This window comes from Pseudopipra pipra, chromosome W (genome assembly GCF_036250125.1).
Source record: "Pseudopipra pipra isolate bDixPip1 chromosome W, bDixPip1.hap1, whole genome shotgun sequence".
Taxonomy (NCBI): Eukaryota; Metazoa; Chordata; class Aves; order Passeriformes; family Pipridae; genus Pseudopipra; species Pseudopipra pipra.
The window spans coordinates 3098841-3118761 of NC_087580.1; the positions used below are offsets into that span (position 1 = coordinate 3098841).

The window sequence follows — 19921 nt, forward strand, 5'->3', positions numbered from 1 at the left end:
GTTACAAGGGTTTTCTACTTTATAAAATCACACCATATTTTATGAAGCAGAGTTTATAGTTTGGTTAATTTATAATATTTTCTTATATTATATACCTTAAATGTAGTCTTTCTTAACCAATTTACCTTTTGAGGCTTTACTGGTTTTTTTGTGCAATGTGCCTGGAAATAAATGCTTTTTGGGAAAAGATATTCCAAAGATATATTTATCAATATTCAGTGTGCTGCTATAAATTAGAACTACCATACAATGTTATCTGTCACCAGATCAGAAAGATAACCATGTATTCTTACAATTGACTGGCTTCTAATGTACAAAAGAAAGAAGCAGGTTGGCTTGGAGAAATAACCAAAGTTTTCTATAATAATATGTATGCTCTACTTAAAATTGTTCCATAGTTTCAACCTTTAATAAGTGTCAGAAATTCTTCGTGCTTCACTCTGTTTCTTTGTATATCAATCTTCAAAGTAAGCAATAATGTGAAGAGAAATTTATGCTCCTCATAGAGTCCTCGAGCAGTATATTTGAACACTTCATATGTCATATATTCAATAATATTAGTAATCCTCTTGCTGGTTATAGGGCTCTTGGTAGACCTGTCAGAAGAAAGGTCTGCAGTTGAATGTTTGCAGTTGCAAATGACAAAAAGCCATAGTTCTGTATTTTCAAAACATGAAAGATAACAGATCACAAGCATAAAATATCAGCAGCAAGCTAGCAACAACTTTCAGATTGAAGGAACAACAAAAAAAAAAAATAATTTCTGATCAAGCCTTTTTGCATACCTGAAAATCAATGTAGTATAATAGTTTTTAACTGTCTAATGCCGAATTTTGAAGGACTGTAAGTACATTAGAAGATTCGTTGCCTTGGTAACTAACAGACGAAGTCTTATGGGTATTTAAACTGACAATTCATGGTCAAGACTGTAAGAAGCAAGTCTTCTTTCTGATATTAGCTTACAACAAATCTTTATTGTACTACAAGCACCTCCAGGACTGGGTAAATACAACTTATTGTTAGCTAAATTACCTGGCCAGGGAGCGGTCAAAAAGCCACAAAAACTGCCGAAGCGAAGTCTGATACATGACATTGACCATGCTCATCTCAGTAATAAGGAAGTACAAGATGCTTCCTCGAGTTGCAACTGAAAAAGAAAAAAGAATGTGTTCGAAGTAGAAATGCAGAGCAGAAAACTTTAGACCTCTACAACATGTACAGTGGGTTTAATACTAATGATAACGATAACTGAAGTTCCTTGAGTTATTGTATTCTTTACTGCATAGAAAAGCAATAAAATTATTCATTTAATCCTCATTTATACATCAGCAAAAAAAAATCTTTTCTGCAATTAATGCATACTATGTAAAGCCTAGTTTCAAATATGAGCATATCTGGAGAGCAGCTGGATGGTACACTGCAATGTTCAGATTGTCAGTAGAACATATAAAAATTATGGTTGTTTGAAGTACTGTTTGAATGTCCAAACAAATTTCTCTTTACAGACTTTTATAGGAGTCATGTAAAAGCCAAATGAACTATATTGATTTAACTTACCCAGCACTGATTTAACTTACTTTCAGTAGTCATTAGTTTTAAATACAAAGGTTTTACAAATTCTGCAAAGCTTTCTTATACACTAACTGTACCATTTCATACTTTCCCTAAAATGCAGGTAATTCCAGAGAGCTTTCCTTTTTTTCCTCCACTTTTTTCACATTTTCACCTGTCAGTTAAAATCCAAAAGACAGATGAAATGTGCTGACTGTAATAACTTATGGAGAAATGATGAAGCATTCATCAGAACAGATATAAAGAGGATTTACCAATATACTGGGCCTGTAAAAGAGTGTCAACATGTTGAACTCAAACATACAGTTACCTAAACACCCTAAAGACCAGCACACTTGTATATAGAGCAATGGGAAGTCTACAATGAGAATAGATCACTCCATTTTATAAATTCCACATGAACCTTAACATTGAATATTTTCTCCATGATCACGCAATATGACATTTCCTAGATACATTTTACTTATGGGAAAACAAAGATCCTTCCCACAAATTATGGTCTTCCTGATCTTATCCTACTGTTTCTCCTACTCTGAGTATTGATGTTTTAAATACGTGGTCAAGCCATTTGTCTTTCATCACTACCTTCACTCACCAGGTCTATACTCTTCACGGGCTGAGTTGATCTGTATTTCAGTTTCAGCAGAAGTTTGCAGTTTCTCTGTTACTTCTTCAGCAGTCTTCTTAGTGTCAGTCAATACAATTAGTAGACTCTCATCATCTGCCAGAGAACTTTTAGTGCTTGTAAGTCGGAACAAAAGGTTATCTTCTAGGTCCTTAATCCTCCTTTTGTTCATAGTCACATCTTCAATAAGATCAGTTCTTTCTTTCTCTAATTCCTATTGAAATACGTGGTAATATTTGGAAAACAGAAAATCAATCAAAAATAAAAGCAAAATAAAACAGTTTAAAAAATACTGATCCTACTAAAACAGTGTAAGTCAAGAGTAACTGCAGTAATTTGGGGGTAAGAATTCCAGTGGTATTTCTGACACAAGGTCTATTACCAGGTTTCTGAACCGGCTACATAAGTAGGCATTAACAACTCTTTTCAATAAATACTATGGAACATCCTCATATCATGCCCTAAAAGAATAAGATGCTCAGAATAGTAATTGTTTTTCTTTCCTTTCTGTTTCAGAAAAGACAAGTGCAAAGACCTTTCCAGGTATAGGACTTTTTTTTTCCACTCCATCTGATCTCATCCTCATTTATGCCTTGTTTTTTAATCAGCATATTGAAAATTTAGTCTCAGTTACAATGGCCATCCTAAGTCATCAAATTAAGCAGCAAATATTTCAAAAAGTGCCTCTGAAAATATTCTTCCATCAAACAGGGATGATGGAAGCCTTTCACTAAAATGCTTCATTGATTAAGAAAATATGTAGAACGTAAGTGTTTATTTGATTATTTTTTATAATATAGTCTGTGTGGTTTATGTACCTAGTTTGTTTTCCAGTGCTCTTATATAAAAGATGGACACCTGTTAATCAACAGTTTCACATTAAAAAAAACACCAAACCTGTTTGAAATATCTAAAACAAAATATTCTTCACAGATAATAGTCCTTTCAGTTCATTCTTATAATACTTTTTAAATTAACCTTTAAAAACTTATTACAAATTAATTGCTCAGAGATAAAAATCCTCTATTGAAATATTACAAAATGTTTCAATACATTACAGTGAAATAAAAAGAAAGAATAGAGACCGGATGGGTTAAGAGTCTTTATAAGATATGAATCAGCAGTAAGTGAGCCGGTTGGTAGAAATATTGGCTATGTCTACAGAAGTACTCCTTCTTTGTTTACAAAGGTCTGGTGAACAATTTGAACTAACTTGGAAGTTGTGTGTTCACCTTTGCCAAGTCCACTTCTGCACTGCTCACTGGCTGCTAATATTCCAAATAAACAGGGACAACACTAAGAAATACATAACCTCTCAAATAGCACTAGAGGCTTAATGGATCTGAGACCTCAGCAAGGCTTAAGGAAAGGGTTTATTCCCACATTTGAGTAGCCTTCATTTATACAGATTTGAAACACTGTTACAAGTTGGATATTGCTATTTTGTTTTCTCGCATTCCAAACTTGCGGTCTTCTCACCCTACATTCTCCTTACATTCCTAAGTAATTCAAGTATTCATTTCTTTCAAAGAATGTCCTTTTACCTTAAAAAGGAAATTAAGAAAAATCATTGTATTAGTATCAGATTTAGGGTTTTTTCTTGTCACTTGTACAAAAGGTACATTGAAACATCATCATCAGGTAGAAAATATTATTTTACAGTCATTATAGAATAATGTAAATGCCACATAACTTAAGAGATGTGCTTACAGATTCAAAAGATTCTGACAAAAACTGATGAAAACAGACAAGAAAACTACAGTTAACTGCATTTTAATCAACTGATGCCTTGTGAAACTAAAGAAAAACAGGTAACAATTTTAGGAAGCAAGACAAGCATCATGTAAGTTTGATGAATCAGAAACCTTTTTTTAAAAGTATAGTATTAAAAGAAAGTTAGCATCCAATTAAATATAATAATTAACATGCTGAGCCAAATTAAGTTTCACGTTTTGCTGAGTTCAGTTTAAAAGGTTAAACATACTTTGGAGTGCAATGCATTTTAAAAACTGAAAGCTGTTTTCCGCACAAGAAGAGCCTGAGAAACAAGTTGGAAACAGAATTAACAAACTAAAGTGAAGGATTCTTAGATGAGAACCTTAGTGAAAAAAATCCATCTATTAAGCTCTTAAAATACTTTTTGCAGATCAGAAAGTGGACACAGTTAAAAGTTTTCTTCGTAACTTCAAAAATTTCCAGTCAGAACAGCAAGGATGAAGAAAAACTAAGCCAAGTTGCCATGTACATAAATTTAAGGAACTTGCATCAAAGAGGCTGTTTTGAATCCGGCTTTATGGAATTCCTTTCACAAGCAGATGACATTTTACAGTCTGTAACAAAGTACGCTAGTTCTTGTTAATATCCATAAAATATAAAAGCTGCTAAATAGCTTATATCATTCTATCAAAAATGATTCACAAGTACAAGAATTTGTTCCTTACGAATCCTGAGCCTTTTTCCAGCACAGATCTTGAAATATGAATGTGAAAATTCAAAAACCCATAAACAGTTCTTGCATGTTATAACTCCACTACTAATCTGACATATCCATGACACTAAATAAAAAATTTTTTGTCAAATTTCTTAACAGCTAATGTATCAAAATAAGGATATCAATAAAATAACATGTTATACTACATTCAGACATATATCAAGTCTCTCAAATCCAATTATTCCATGAAATAGAGTATAATTAAATTTATACAGATGTGCCAGCTGCCCTTTGACCTTCTCATGCTTCACTCACATCTTGGAATTGGTTTAACATTCTGATAGAAGAGAAGAAATCAGTACCAGCATTCTTATCAGTAATCAATCAATTCTGTGAAATGTATTTGACACAGATTTTACTAATGAGCATACCAAACAACACAGTAGCAGATAGTTAGACTCTGCAGAAACTTCAAATGATGAGGTGTAAACACTCCTTTTCCTTCTTGCATGTCTAAATCTCATTCTTTCTAAGATCAGAACTGTATCAGAGACAGTGGAATGGCAAGAAGGATAGAAATGTGCATGCAAATCCTGAAGAACACTAATTTCAGAGAAATAATCTCTTTTTGGGATAGAATTTCCTCACATACATTCTAACACTGGATATCACAAAGCAGTGATACTGCTCAAATCATTTGGCAAACTGCCTCACAGCTAAACAATTCCATCACTTCCCTTCCAAAGGCTACAAAAGGTAGCAAGAATCCAGACACTTAAGAGAGGAATGCCCAAATTCCCAAAGATGCATAATTAGATACCACAGAAAAAAAGGTATTGGATCACAGGATATTTCAAATTGACTCTTCAGGAAACCTTGAACCACAGGATGTATGAACAGAGGCAAAGTAAACTGTAAAGTGGTACGTATATTCTATAGAACTCTCCCTTTCTGTCAGGCAGCCCACTTGTCATTTATCTAGCAAAAATATCCCCCAGGTGGTCTCAAACAAAACAGTAGTGAGTATACTACTCTGAGAATCTGGTTCAGAAAGCGTAGTATGTCCACTCATTAGACATTCCCTGTTAGTGGCAAAGAGACAGCCAGATAGTAGAATAATTTTAATTTGGAAGGCACCTACAGAAATTAGCTAGTTCAACCCCCTGCTCAAAGCATGTCGAATAATTCAGTTGCTCAGGGCAATGTCCAGTTGAGTCTTGAACCCTTCCAAGAATGGAAATTCCACAAAATCACACAGTAATCTGTTCTTGGATTCCTGGGTAATCTGTTCCTGGTTTTGACCGTTCTCAATGTAATTATTTTTTCCTAATATCTAATCAGAATTTCCCATGTACCAACTTGAGTCTGTTACTTCTCAGTCTATTGCTTTGCACCTCTGATAAAAGTCAAGCTCCTCTCTTTCTGTGTCTTCCAAGCAAGCATACAGAAACTGCAATGACTGGAGGAATTTGTTGATAAACTGACTTTCATCTGAAGGAATGTGCTGTATTGCAAGGCCCAAGAAGTGAAGTTTGGCATAAGGCTTTGTGAATATACACATCACAGCATGTTTCAGATAAACAGTGATAATTTCATTACATAGTGGGTTGTCAAGCTGTCAGTGGTTGAAGCAAAGCTGATGGTGCAATGAACCTGTCTGACAAAATATAGACCGTCACAGAATGAGTGTGATTTCTCTCATGAGATCCATGGACTGTTTGGGAATGAAATGCAACTACTTGACATGAACAAGATGACTGAGACCGTTAACGAGAAACATCTTACATTTGGCGAGGGGGGGAGGTGGTGCTGGAAGAACAAGAGAACCTCAACAAATGCCACACTAAGGGAACAAAGACATTCACCTCATTCCTCTCTAGTGAAGGTAGCCTGGAACTATTGCCAAAATCTTAGTAAATACACAGTCATAGTGTCTCCAACATTGCATGATTTTATAGCTACAGGGATTAGGTGTTCAGTAGTTTAAAAAATACCAATCAGCCTCTCTCCAGAACTGCTGGTGGCATGTTGATTGGGATTGTCATCCTGAAATTGGACTTCCTCAACTAATATATCTGCATAGTCAAAATCAGTAGGTTTCCCCTTGGAGCAAGAAAGTAGCTAAGTCTAAATCCTTTTCACCAAAAGGTTGGTGACACCAACTATCCATGGTTATGTTGCCCTGAGCTCCACAGTGTGTAGACAGAAGAACATCAGTTTTTATTCTAAGCCCTTTTCCTTTTCATAGGCCATTCTCATGAAGTTGTAAATCATTGAGGCAGAAAAAAATAAGGTGAACATGGTAAGGTTGCAACAATAAAGAGAAATAGAAACTTCCGCATAAATAAGTCAATTGCTTCTGTGCCAGTTTTTAAATCATCACAAATAGGTTATATTAAGAATAATCACAATAGAGAGAGTCAGAAAGTTACCCTGTAATATGGTAATAGAAAGTAACAAATTAAAATTAAAGTAAAGCATTCTACAGGTAAATGTAAAAAGTACAACCAGGAAAACAGATACAATCAATTCTTTTACCTGTTTCTCTGTGAGAATGACTCTGCCTAAGAGTTGATTTTCAAGACCTTTCATCGTCACAGTAAAGTCAATTATGGAGGTTCGAGCACTGATTTCAGGAGAGTAACACGGATTTGACAGTTTTGTAGTAATGTAAAGTCTGAAGCCATCCATAACTTCTACTTCCTTATCACCAACTTTCACCTTAAGAAAAGTATTAAAAAGAAGTCTTGAGATAAGAACCAGTACACACTCTTTCAGATACTTCATATAGGAAAAAGGGCTACATTTTTTTGTTTAAAGGCATAAAAATACAGTTTTAAATTATACAACTGATGCAAACAATTTGCTGAGAATACCTATGGACCACTTAAAGTAGCCCATTCACAGATTATTTCATTTTTTTTGAATTGTCATAAGGAAAAGGATAAGGAACTCTATACACTAAATATATTGAGCATTTGTAATCTTAAACTCTACTTTTTTATTTTTTTTTGTATTAGCATTAATCAAATTTAAATTACTTTACTTTTTCATAGTCCTATATTTAGTAGGCGTTATTTTGTTAAGGGCAAAGGTGGGGGGAGGGAAGGAAAGGGGCATTTCCACTTGTTTGCTCATTTGTTTTATTTTTACCTTGTTAGCTGAACCTGTTTTAATGATGTTTCTTTCCAAAACATTATCCAGTGCTGGGTCAAGCTCTTCTCCAACATCTTCTACTAAGAGAGGCCTTCCCAAAGAAAGGCTGTCTTCTAAATGATTTCTAAAATACTTGTGATTCAAAGAAGTGATCTAAAAATATAAAAAGAGATCTATATATTATGATATGACTAGTTAACGAGCTTTATGGTTTTTTAATATTTATAAATTATTTCATTTTGTTTAAATTACTGCAAAAAACAATGGTCTGATGAGTAGACTAGTATTAAGGTGAGAATTGTGACCACAAGAAAAGGTAGCATCAAATTACCATATTCTCTCTCAGATCTCATAGAACTAAACTTCTATTTTGCAACTGCAAAAGTAGAAGCAAAGCAGCACTGAACATTTGCAGTTTTTACATCCTGTGAGTGCAACTACTCAAGAATTTCACAGTAGAAATTCACAGGGACCTTTTAGCACCTTCCATTTTATCCTGGATAACATCCCCAAGTCAAACTGCAGCAGGGTCAATTCCAAGACCAGGGCTCTTCTGGTTTGTTTTTTTTTCTCCTTGAAAATTAGGTGGTTACATCGGACAAGACCTTAAACATTCTTTGCTTTAAAATGTAGTCCTCAGTATAACCATGATTAATTTTTAACACATGCACAAAGCACAAAGCACATTCAGCTTAGATTTTAAAAACGCTGTAAAACAAACTAATAATAATTTTTAACATAACTAGCTAGGCATCCATTAAAGGGTTCCACACCAAGATAAAAATCAACATTAAACTGGTAGAAATACTTTCAGAGCCACTCTATTATCACCCCTCAAGTTCCTCTTTATGGTTTTCAGGCATCTTTTTTTCAAGGTGATTTATTGGTGTAATGATAATTGTAGAAAGTAAGGACTTTCTTTCTCATACTTTCATGTTTGCATTGAATTGGTGTTTCTTGCCTTAGACTGTACATTGTGGTACTACTGTCTTCCCTGTATACTTGCAGAATACTTAGCACCTGACCTCCATACTAAGACAACAGAAATTAAAAATAATTTCTGATTAAAAGGTGATAAAAATATCATGCTATGAACCTTGATTTTAAACATTTAGATGAAATTGTAATAATGAACTAGTTGATGTTTTTTTCCTAACATTTACAGTATTCTGCAAACATATTTATTTACCAGACATTGCCCATCCAGCCAATTACCCACAGTTTATGTTTCATTAAAATAAATTCATTAAACAAATGGAGTCACTGGTGCTAACAGGCTTCAAATGTACACTTTCATATCTAGTCAAATTTCAAATGTAACAAAATATATCTGAGATGTCCTTTATATCCAGACTAGACATTTTATGTAAACGGCATTTGCTAAGCATTATGTGAATCACTGAATTGTAATATTTTGTAAGCTAAGAGTTTCTAGGGATTATGAAAGTGTGGGAGCCCAAACCCAGCTTTCAGCAAAGGAAAACAAGGGCTGACAAAAACCTCGTGATCTGAAAGAGCTGGACCCTTCTCACAAGACCTGTTAAAGTTCTACCTCATGGATCAAGCTTGGCTCCAGCAGAAATCAGAAAGGACTTTTGAGATGATTGTATCAAACCATGTCTAAACCCCTGTAATCCCTCTGTCCCCCATGTAATCCTACTAGAAGAAAAATTAACTATTTGGAAATTGCAGTAAAAATTTGTGTAACTCCCCAATTAACATAGGTTATCCCCTTCATTAACATACAGCCCCAGATGCCTTTAAAATAGTGTTCTCGTGTTCAATAAACTATTCCAGTTTCCCCATACTGGGATCGTGTCTAGTTTTTATTTTTCAGACCGCCACTTGAAAGCACCAGCATTTCTATTACCTGAAGTTCATTTCTGCCTTCCTTATTTTTAATCCAAATTTTACCCTGTGCCTGTGGATCAATTAATAAAGGATAACGAGGTGCTTTAGTGACAATGATTCCATTCTGTATGGATAAGTCATCATTTGGCAATCCTTGCAGGTTCCATTCACTTATAGTTGGAACATCAGTCAACATTTCTATGAGGTTCAAGTTGTAACAAAAGGGTATTTTTCGGCTTCTCATTTCCTTTTCCCAGTCATGTAATAGCAGACTGCGGAACTCTTGGTTAAAAGGACCAGAATAGGACAGAAAAGCTGTAGCCAAGAGTACATCACCTTAAAGAGAAAAAGGAAAAAAAAAAGGAAAGAAAAAAAAGCATTACAACTTTTCCAATTCAATTAATGAGTGAGTTGTTCCCTTCCCTAATTGTTACATGTTTTAGCTGGTAACTGAAGAACATACTTTGACCCCTAAAGAAGGCAAATCAGCCTTTTTCCCAACGTTCATTACATAACAAGAAAACACTACATTTTAGTAGATGTCATGTTTGCTTTATCCTTAGAATGCAACTTTAGGAATTAAGAGATGGGCATCTGGCAGCTTGCCAAGGTCAACCGAACACACCCACCCCCCCCCCCACACTATTCCAAACACTACATCCTGCACAAGCGGGACATGGAAGAACAAACTTACTAATAAAATCCCATTGTTTCCTTGCACAATCATGAGAACAGGCTTCAATAATATTTTTGGGGGGAGAAACAACCCCTTTATTTATAAGTACTAATTCAACTAAATTAATTGTAAATCAATTACAAGTACTAATAATAAAAATTGCAACAGCGACATTATGAAGGTATTAAGTGTGACAGGTTTTAATCTTCTGTTCAGCTTCAAAATTTTCCCCCTAAAATTCATGACACACTAGGTTGGGGGGTTTTTGTACCTCTGAAGTAAGAATGCAAGATTCAAACTGGAGAAGATATGATACTTTTATACTGAGCCTTAATACTTTTTAGACATTTTCAAGTTATCTATAAAAAAACCTTGATGAGTTTGTGGGGAAGGTAACCCACATTTTTAATAAGTTAATACACATATACATATTATACCAGCAAATAAAATACAATCTAGCTACTGTAATACAACTTATATAAAAATATCTGATTTTTACAGCCTTTCAAGGCAAAAGTCAGAGAAGAAATTTCAACCCACAGTAAAGGACAAGATAAATTTCATTTATTGACCTAACTAATAAACTAATTATTTATTACAAAGTACTTTAGTTTACAAGTGCAAATTTATAAAATAAAAATTAACTTCTAAGAAACAGAAGTTTTATGAACATTAGTAGCTGCCATTAAATATATTGATTTCTACATATAAATGTCAGTGCCTGAATATCAGTCTTCCTCTCTTCCATGTGTATTCTCAGTTATACACATTTTATTGGCACTTGTTAATATATCACTCCCTTTGGACCCACAAACATCAGTCAGGTTAAAACACTGGTGTCCCAAATATGTTTCACTGCATTCACAAAGTCCATTATCTTTTTTTTTTAAAATATGAACTTTAGCCTCATATTGTATTTTTCACCTAACAGTGCTTTAGCAAGGGAATTAAAACAATTACCCTCATTTTAGCAACGAGGATCTAAACTACAAAGGAAATCTTTAAACTTCAAATGTTTTCAGTTTCACTAACCATTTAAACTCAAGGAACTCACAAGTTCAAAGGCGTGGACGCAAACTTACCAACTAGCCTCTTGGTTTGCGCAGCAAACTCTTTACTCTGTTCTGTCCACCTCTCTTTTTCACCTGCTAAGCCACTTATAAGACTTGAGGCAGTTTGCATTTTATGTCGGCAACGCTCAGCATCTTCCAGCAAAGTCTAGAGAAAACCATACACCAAGAAAAATGGTTTACAGTCATGTATCTGATAGGCCAGAAGGATCTCTATATCTAATAAAAACAGTCAATAAACGACAGCTTAAAAATATATTCTCAAACATTTATATCACCATGCAGAGAAGGAGGGAAAGTCAGATAGAAAAAATATATCAGGACAAATTATCAACATCTGTCAGAAACAAGATTCAACTTCTGAATATTTCTGTTCTTAACTTTCATTTTGGCCTAGCTGTTAAATAATATGTAAAATTCCTGATACCTATTAATTCTGGGGTATTATACCCAGAATTTCAAATTATACACAAATATACCTTTTCAGGAGGTAGGAGGGAAGAGGGGAGATGATTAGTGGCAAAAGAGAGAGGTAGGAATCAAAGAGACAGTATCCAAAAAATACCTCTCTCTTATCTGCTGTCCATCAACATCCTATTCAAGGAATAACAGTGAAATTGAAAGAATGTATTAAGTATTCCTTAAAATAAGGGTAGAAACTACTTTTCTGTGAAGAGCAATTCACCTGTTTTTCTCTCATTGCAGTCTCATACTCTGCCTGCACAATATCTAATTCTTCTTGCTTGGCTCCCAGTTCTTCTTGAGCTTTCTGCAGATCCAGCATAGCAGTGTTTAGGCGATTCTCCTGAATTGCTAAATTAGCCTATGGAGCATACAAGCATAAAAGTGTATTCACACATAGAGAATGCCAAAGCTCTTGTTATAATGTATTTCAAAAAGTTTTCCTGTACTGCATTTCCAAATAAAATTCTTCTTTAGAGATTTTATCATTCAGCAAAACTTATTATTTGAATTTTACAACATGCTAACTTCCTATTGCAGATAGCTGCAGTTAAGCAACTGGTTTAACAACAATTATAAAAAAATAATTAAAAAAATTTCTGGGAATACCAGTCATTCTTCATCTGACACAAAAGTTAGTCTGACCTAGCTTGCAGAAGAGACTGACGCCACTAGAAGCCTATTCGATATCTTCAACCAATATGCTTTGTCTAACTACAAATCTTACTTCCCTCTTGGTCTTTGCTATTGTAAATACAAGCTATTCTGTGTTAGAATCATGCTTGACCATGTTCTTCCTGACTTTCATTCTAAATATTTGGGCCTGTTTTTCTCTAAATAACACTGATGAACAGTCTCTGTACAGTCTGCTTATGAACTGAGATCTGGAACATTAAAAGAACCAGATCGAGGGGTTTTTTTCCTACTTAATCCCTAATTAAAGTAAAGCAACTGCAGTATTGAATTTAACAAGATGACAAATGTTTCAACCCCATTCAGAAGGTGTCCAGAAGCATAAAACTGCACAATCTCTTTCATAGTTTTGACGACTTAAAAGTGCAAGTACATTTAAAATAGATTTTATTGCAGAATTCCAATGTTCAAGAGAATCATTTCCTAGAGAGACAAGCACCAGCTCAAATAAAGCAGATGGCATTTCCAGCAGATTAAATTCTCAAGTGCAAACAGGTGGGAGGAGAAGGAGAAAAGAGTGTTTGTGAGTGACTAACAGACATACCTTTAAGGGTAATACTTCTCTGTTGATGGAAAAAAATACAGCCATAGCTTTGGTCCATGAGCAAAGGCCAGCAACATTCCCACATACTCTCTTAGCTGTCTCAATGTTGTAGTCCGCCATTTCAAAATAAGGGCTCAAAAGTTCTACCACTTCTTCATTAATTGTGTCCTTTGGAAATTGCTAAAGAAAAATTTAAAGAGTGTAATGCATATAATGTATGTGTGGAACACACAGAACACTATGAAGATCATAAGTGTTACTGACACAACTAATACGAAGGTCTTTGTCTCATGCATCTTTGAGAACTTTACAAAGTCATTCAACTCTGTTCTATATTCTTACAAAATGGAAAAGTTTGCCTTCATTTATGATCTTTGCTATCTTACACTCACTATTACCATTACACAGCTAATTGTTGATATAAAATATCACTAATATCCTGCTGGAAGTTTCCTTTTGCTTAAGACAGAATAAGTGCCTTAGCAATCTTCAAAAAGAAAAGGAAATGCTTAGCTCTGGTTCATAAACATACATTCCACAAAACAGCCAGCTATCTTATCCTTAAATTACTTTATCTCATTAGTGGAATGTACTTCAATTTAAAGAATTTATTTTGACTCGCTCTTTTCTCCAAAAAACATATTTTCCATTTTTCCTTCTCAAAAGCTCTCAGTTTTCTCCCTCAAATTTATTTGCAAGGTATAATGAAAGTCTATTATTGACGAACTTGAAAAATAGCTATTCCCTGAAGCACAAACAGGTTTAGTTATGCACAAGCAAAATGAAAGGTTGAAGCCCTTCAGTAAATCAAAAATCCTTACAAGTAAATGCAATGTGAATATTACATAAATAACATCTATGGCACTACCAACCATACAAAGCTGGTCAAGCCTGATTTCCCACTAGATCAATGACAGATTAAGGAAACTCAAAAAGCAGAAATCAGTGATGATAACATCCAGTGGGGTAGGACAAGGTACCATTTATTCCAACTAGATGAACTGTAATATTATTAGTTTAAGTTATGAAAATGGATTTGTTTAGTAGTTTCTCTTTCCATTTTCCTAGACCCATGCTATGGACATGAAACCCCCAAAATTTAAAAAATTCTGGTTGCGTTCACCCTAATAATCAACTATTCTTTTGCAAGCCAGTGCAGAAGTTGTAATGTTGAAAATTAATGAAAAGTTAGATAAGAGAAAAAAAGATATTTTCTATCAGCTTTACTGAAACAGATAAGTAATGGCTATTCAAACTAAATGCTTAAAGCTTTGAATCATTTGTCATTGAAAGTAATTTCATTGCCTTATTTAGGAAAAACTACAATTGACTTATGACACGACTTTGCCAGAAGGATTCAAATTTATTTCATTATGACATACTTATTTTTAAGCCCTTAACATTTCAGATCTATTGTGTGTGTGATTTCCCTTGCACATTTGTTCTCCTATGAACACCAGAGAAAACACTGTCCCTTATTTTCCTATATTAGAAAAAAGTATATGAAAAAGAAGGTTGCACAAGCACCTGTAGGTTCTGCAAGAAGTTCCCTGCTGTCATAAGTTTCAGAGATTCTTGCCACGATGGGACAGTACAGCGTTTTTCCTGATCAATTTTCACACTGTTCACTTTACGCTGGAAGAGCAGTAACACACAGTCCATGATACGCATGATGAGGTGGGGAGGTCGTCCCAGTGTGCGCACAGTGGCAATATCTGTAGGTTTTATTGTCTGTGAATTTAAAACAAAAGGTAAAGCAATTACTGTTATTGTTTATTCAGTAAGACAGAGCACAAGCTCACCAACAGTATTAATCCATGGGAGAAAAATAATTACTTATATTTACTTTTACCTCTAAAAAGCATGAAGCTAGGACTCTCCAACCAGATTTTCCCTACTAACTCCTATCAACTACTAGGAAACCTCAGCACAGCAGCACCTAATAACCTAAAACTACCATGTATGGTTTGGACAAAGTGAAGAGCAAAACAGAAACATCTTGACATTTTACCAATTTTTTTTCAAATGTATACATATTGACCAGGAACTGAGTCTAGAAAGGAAAATACATTCTGTTGACATCTAGCAAATGAAGGTGAATTAAGGAAACCAGTGAGAAGGCCTGATATATGTATAGATTTTCACCTTCTGATCCATCTTACTGGGAACATTCCTGGTGTAGAAGCAGGCCTGTGAGAAAAATACATTATAATAATGTATGAAAACCTAGGCCCTACTAATTAAGGACAAGTAAGCCTAGGGTGCAAGTCTAATACTGTAACTCACAACCCTACTGTAGTCACGATTCAGAAAGGATTATGAGACAAGTCTACTGAAGGTGTCTTCTTAGAGAAGAATCAATTAGAGCAGTAGAGCTTAACTGCACCACATACAGAGCAAAAAACACTGAACAGTAGTAACTGCTGATGGGCAGACACACTCTAGAACAGGTACAACTCTGATTAGAAGCACTGCTTATCCACAGGCAGTTTAATCGGTTCAAGAACATTACAGTGGCAAACAGTAAGCAACAGGTTCTGACACCTTGCTTCTAGCCTAGCACACGCCTTACTGGGAATTCATGAAAGAAGATTTTAATTACTTGTGTCTATACTTCAGTAAAGGGATTGTAAATTATTGCAGATTATCCTCCTGATGGCCTTATGTTTCCCCTTATGTTTTGCTGCTCATTGGGTTCAGTGTGCACCAAATAATTCAGCAGAGTTTTTCCAGATATCTGCGTGGGAACTTTAACCAGTGTTTCTTAGTGACTGTTAGGAAATTCAGCCCAACCTTTTTTGCTAGCATCCAAATTGTGGCATTTAATTTCTATTTATTTATTTACTTACTTATAATTGTGCATTTATTTTTATTGCAGGGAAAAGTGCATCTAACTTTTATTGAACTTTGACAATTCTTACTCAAACTTTAAAAAAACTAATCTCATTATATGTTTAGAAATGCTTATAAGCTGTTCTGTACCTACCTGTCTCTTAGCATAGCATTTACCAATCCTAAAATATGTAAAAAATTGAGTGAAATAGCTAACCGCAATTTTTTTTTTTCCATCTGGGTAGTGACCTTTATATTTATCAAATATTTTAATAGGCTTTTGTCCAAACTACAAGCAGAATTCTACTATTGGAATCCCTAGATGGAAATTTGCAAACCTGTAATGATTATGAGATTCGTTTTTTGAAAGATGCAGACTCATACAGAGAATTTTCTTGCTTAAGGGAGTTTCTGAATGAATGAAAGAATGCATGCTGAGAACACATATATACATGCTGATAGGCTTGCTTTCACGATAGTTTGCCGTTCCCCTTTAGACACAAGTAAAGCAACTTATAGAAAATGCAAGAATTTCAAAATTAAGCCCAAATACCTTTGCCCATTGTGAAGTCTCACAATAATGCTAGTGTAGCTTTTTTTATAATTGGATTTTCATTTATTAGCACCCTACATTTCAAGAAGAGCAGTATTGTTTTGGTTCAGTAATTTTACTCAAAGTCAGAAAGTAAACTATAATAAGATGCAGGACCAAATACAGAACACTGGTGCTCTCTTTATACCTCAGACACTGACCAGTTAACATTGTTTGGGGCTTTTTCACTTGTCAGGATTCTTGGCCACCACTGGGTTAATTGTTTTGTTGTTGCTTTTTTAACCTTTTTCCTGTAGCTAAGTATCAGGATCTTAGGATCTGCTCTTATTCCACTCTTACCAGCTGTCATGTCATCAGCCAGCATTTTGACTTTTCCACTCTGCCCTTTAAGAATCAGTCAGAGATTGTTAAACATCTCTCCCTCAAACTGGTCATACATTTAGAAGATCCATGAAAACTTTTCTATATTAGATTCTCATGGCATTCCTTCAAATCAGTCTTTAACCGTCACAACTGCTGGCAGCCTCTAAAGTGGAAAGGGAAACCTTCCAGTAAATCTACATAACAACTTTTATTTATTGTTTTGAGGTTTTTTTCTTCTGAGGTTTTTTCTTCATTCTTCTGTTTCTTGAGATACCAGGTCCCTGCTAGCCTCTGATAGGTATACTTCAAATTCCACTACTGCTGCTCACAGAAAAATGCCTTGAGGAACATTCTCATACAGTCAGCTGAACAGGCATTAAAAGAAAATATTACAAAAGATCAGCTAACATTAATCTTTGTTCATCTTAAAGATATGGACAAAGTGTTATCATTCTATTAGAAAAGTTTTACAAAAAGAGTATTTTGAAAGAAATGAAGTCCCATGGTGAATGCTAGAAATATTGGTAATGCCACAATTCGTAGGAAAAAATAATTATTTTTTTAAGACAAAAAATAGTGGACCAGCAAACCTATTCAAAATGCAATTTATTTGTGAAAACTTAAAATAGGAGGTTTAGATTTGGATGGAATTATAACTGGTTTTACATGGAAAGCACTTCTTCACTCTTTGCACACAAGCTGTTTAATAACAATATCGACATTCAGATACTGGTCTAATATCAACCTAAAACACATCATATATCAATTACAGTTTCAAATAAAAGTTAAAACTTGCCCTTGTCTGAAAATTGCTTATTTGCAGTTTGGTACTTGCGAAAAAAAGGAAAACAAAACTGAACCTAAACAGCCTCAAAATATGTATGTTTATTTGCATACATTTTCTGTCAAATGAAGAGCTATGCAATGCATCTGCAATCTTATATTTCAAAGACACCCGTCTTCTTAGTAGTAAAATAGTGTTATACATGGTCTAAATACTAACCTGTAAGGCTGCTTCTGCCTCTTCCAAAGCAGGCTTAGCAGCTTCTAACTTCTCTTCAGCAATGGCTTTGTCAACTGAGATACTGTCTACAATAGCTTGAGCTTTGTCTTTCACTTTCTGAACTTCACCCTTCACGTTCTCAGCAGCCTGTGCTTTTACTGTAACTTCTTTCAATACCTAGAATGTGAGTAAACCCATATGCCAAATATTAAAAAAAAACCTAGTTAAAAGAATGTATTAATTTTTCTTGTAAAATTGTATCAGGTCAATTCCAAAACCAGAAAAATCAAACAAGATAACTTTCTCAAAGATCCCTTTTTTCCAACACTTCACTTTACTTGACGGATCTTTTCAAAATAGAAGAAATAAAAGGAGAAAAAAAAAATCAAACAGCAGTACATTTTGAAGGCTGTACATACCATGTCAGCTTTTTCATTGGCAATTTGAAGTTCCTTTTCTTTTATCTCCAGCTCTCTGCTTAGAGCAGCCACTGACTCAGAGGCCTCTTTCAGTTTTTCCAGTCCAGTATTTATTCTGGAGTTAAAAAACAAAATGAGAAGCACCTAAATCCCTATATAATTGACACTCCATTTTCCAAATTATTCCATCTATAGAATGAATCGCATCAATCTGAATGAACAGTAGCAAAAGATGTTTTACACCAAAAATAAAAGTTGGACAGGAACTTTCACAAAAGTACCTAGTGTCTTCAGAATCAATAAAGTGAACAATAAAGTACATGAATAGTCTGTAGCTTGAAATTTTACTGTATGTCTTTATCATTGCATAAAAATCCTATATGTTGGTTCCATATATGTCCCTGTCCCTGTTGAGCTCCAAGCTGACACTCAAAGGACTGAGTTCTATACAACAGAAAGCATTTTCACTAAAATTCTGAGAACTATATCAAATTGCTATTTCTTCTTTGAAGAGGATACTGAAAAGAAACCAAAACAACCAAACAAGAGTAACAGAAAAACAGTATTGCAATAAGACTTCTCTAATTGAGCACTAAAATGCCTCTTCAACAGTGCTTTTTTTCTATCAAAAAGTAAGTCTTCACTTGGGACTTTTCAGGCAAGTTTAAGTGGCCTCTACAGAGACTGCTATTGCAAAGGCTAAGCAGTACTTGGACAGCTGAACAAATACAGGTGAACAGACAAAGTTTAGCACCTGCCATACCATGCAACTAAGGTACAAAGGTTAAGTGACTCAAATTGGCATACACGAACTAACCTGGTACACGCAAAGGTAGAAAACAGGACCAGACCCCACTGTTTTACAAGTCTTCACTCATAAGGTAACTACAGATTTCTAACTCAAATTGATTTTGGAACCAAAGAATGTTTCAAAATGAAATAAATAGTCTTTCTTAAAGGTTTCCAGCTCTTTTTACAATCTTTCAAAATTGAGAAGACCATTTTTCTTAAGGGTGATACCAATTGATACAGTAAATGTTAATTTTACATTATAATTGAGTGTTTTTAACATGACGATATATCTGCAAATAGATCTCATTATTTTAATAAAGCACCTGAAAAGAGGAATGAGTGTATCAAAATCACTTTAATAATCTACAATTATTAAAAAAAACCCAAAAAACTCAGCAGTCTGAGTGAGGCCCTATGATCACAAAACCAAAACCACCAAAGGTATTTCTTATATGTTCATATCAGGAGGACACAACTGTTCAGTAAGAAAATAAAAGTTGCTCTCTGGTAAATTAAATGCTATTGTGAATATATTATAAAATTACATGTAGATCTTTGTTGACGGCTGGAGTTCAGGAACACACGCAGACGATCAATATGATCAGTGATGTCCAACTTATTATTTAACTGACTTAACTTTTATACAGTTTAGTTTCTCCCGGGTACATGCTTACAACAAGGTGATTGGATAGCTCAGTCTGCGCACGCATCTCACACCTTCAGTTCATTGGATCTGAAGCTCTGTCCATGCGGTCTGAGATCATTTTTGCCACCCAAAGTCCCTCCTATGGATCAGCCTTTAGGGTCTTTCTGAGATCCTACAGGTGTTTCTTTATATCTAGTTTTCCCACAACTTTCTACTATAAACATACTATTTTC

General features: G+C 34.6%; 1 protein-coding gene across 1 annotated transcript in view; it reads right to left on the bottom strand.

The window, feature by feature from the left end:
- LOC135404786 (dynein axonemal heavy chain 5-like) overlaps positions 1–19921 on the bottom strand; it is a 40744-nt gene that overhangs the window by 13197 nt on the left and 7626 nt on the right. The window contains exons 4-15 of the mRNA XM_064639520.1: positions 18251–18365; positions 17832–18008; positions 14608–14811; positions 13081–13260; positions 12067–12204; positions 11394–11529; positions 9655–9971; positions 7782–7937; positions 7167–7349; positions 2168–2411; positions 1033–1147; positions 406–596 (exon numbers count right to left, since the gene is read on the bottom strand). Coding sequence (XP_064495590.1) covers positions 406–596; positions 1033–1147; positions 2168–2411; positions 7167–7349; positions 7782–7937; positions 9655–9971; positions 11394–11529; positions 12067–12204; positions 13081–13260; positions 14608–14811; positions 17832–18008; positions 18251–18365 — 2156 coding nt within the window. The remainder of the gene's footprint in view (positions 1–405; positions 597–1032; positions 1148–2167; positions 2412–7166; positions 7350–7781; positions 7938–9654; positions 9972–11393; positions 11530–12066; positions 12205–13080; positions 13261–14607; positions 14812–17831; positions 18009–18250; positions 18366–19921) is intronic.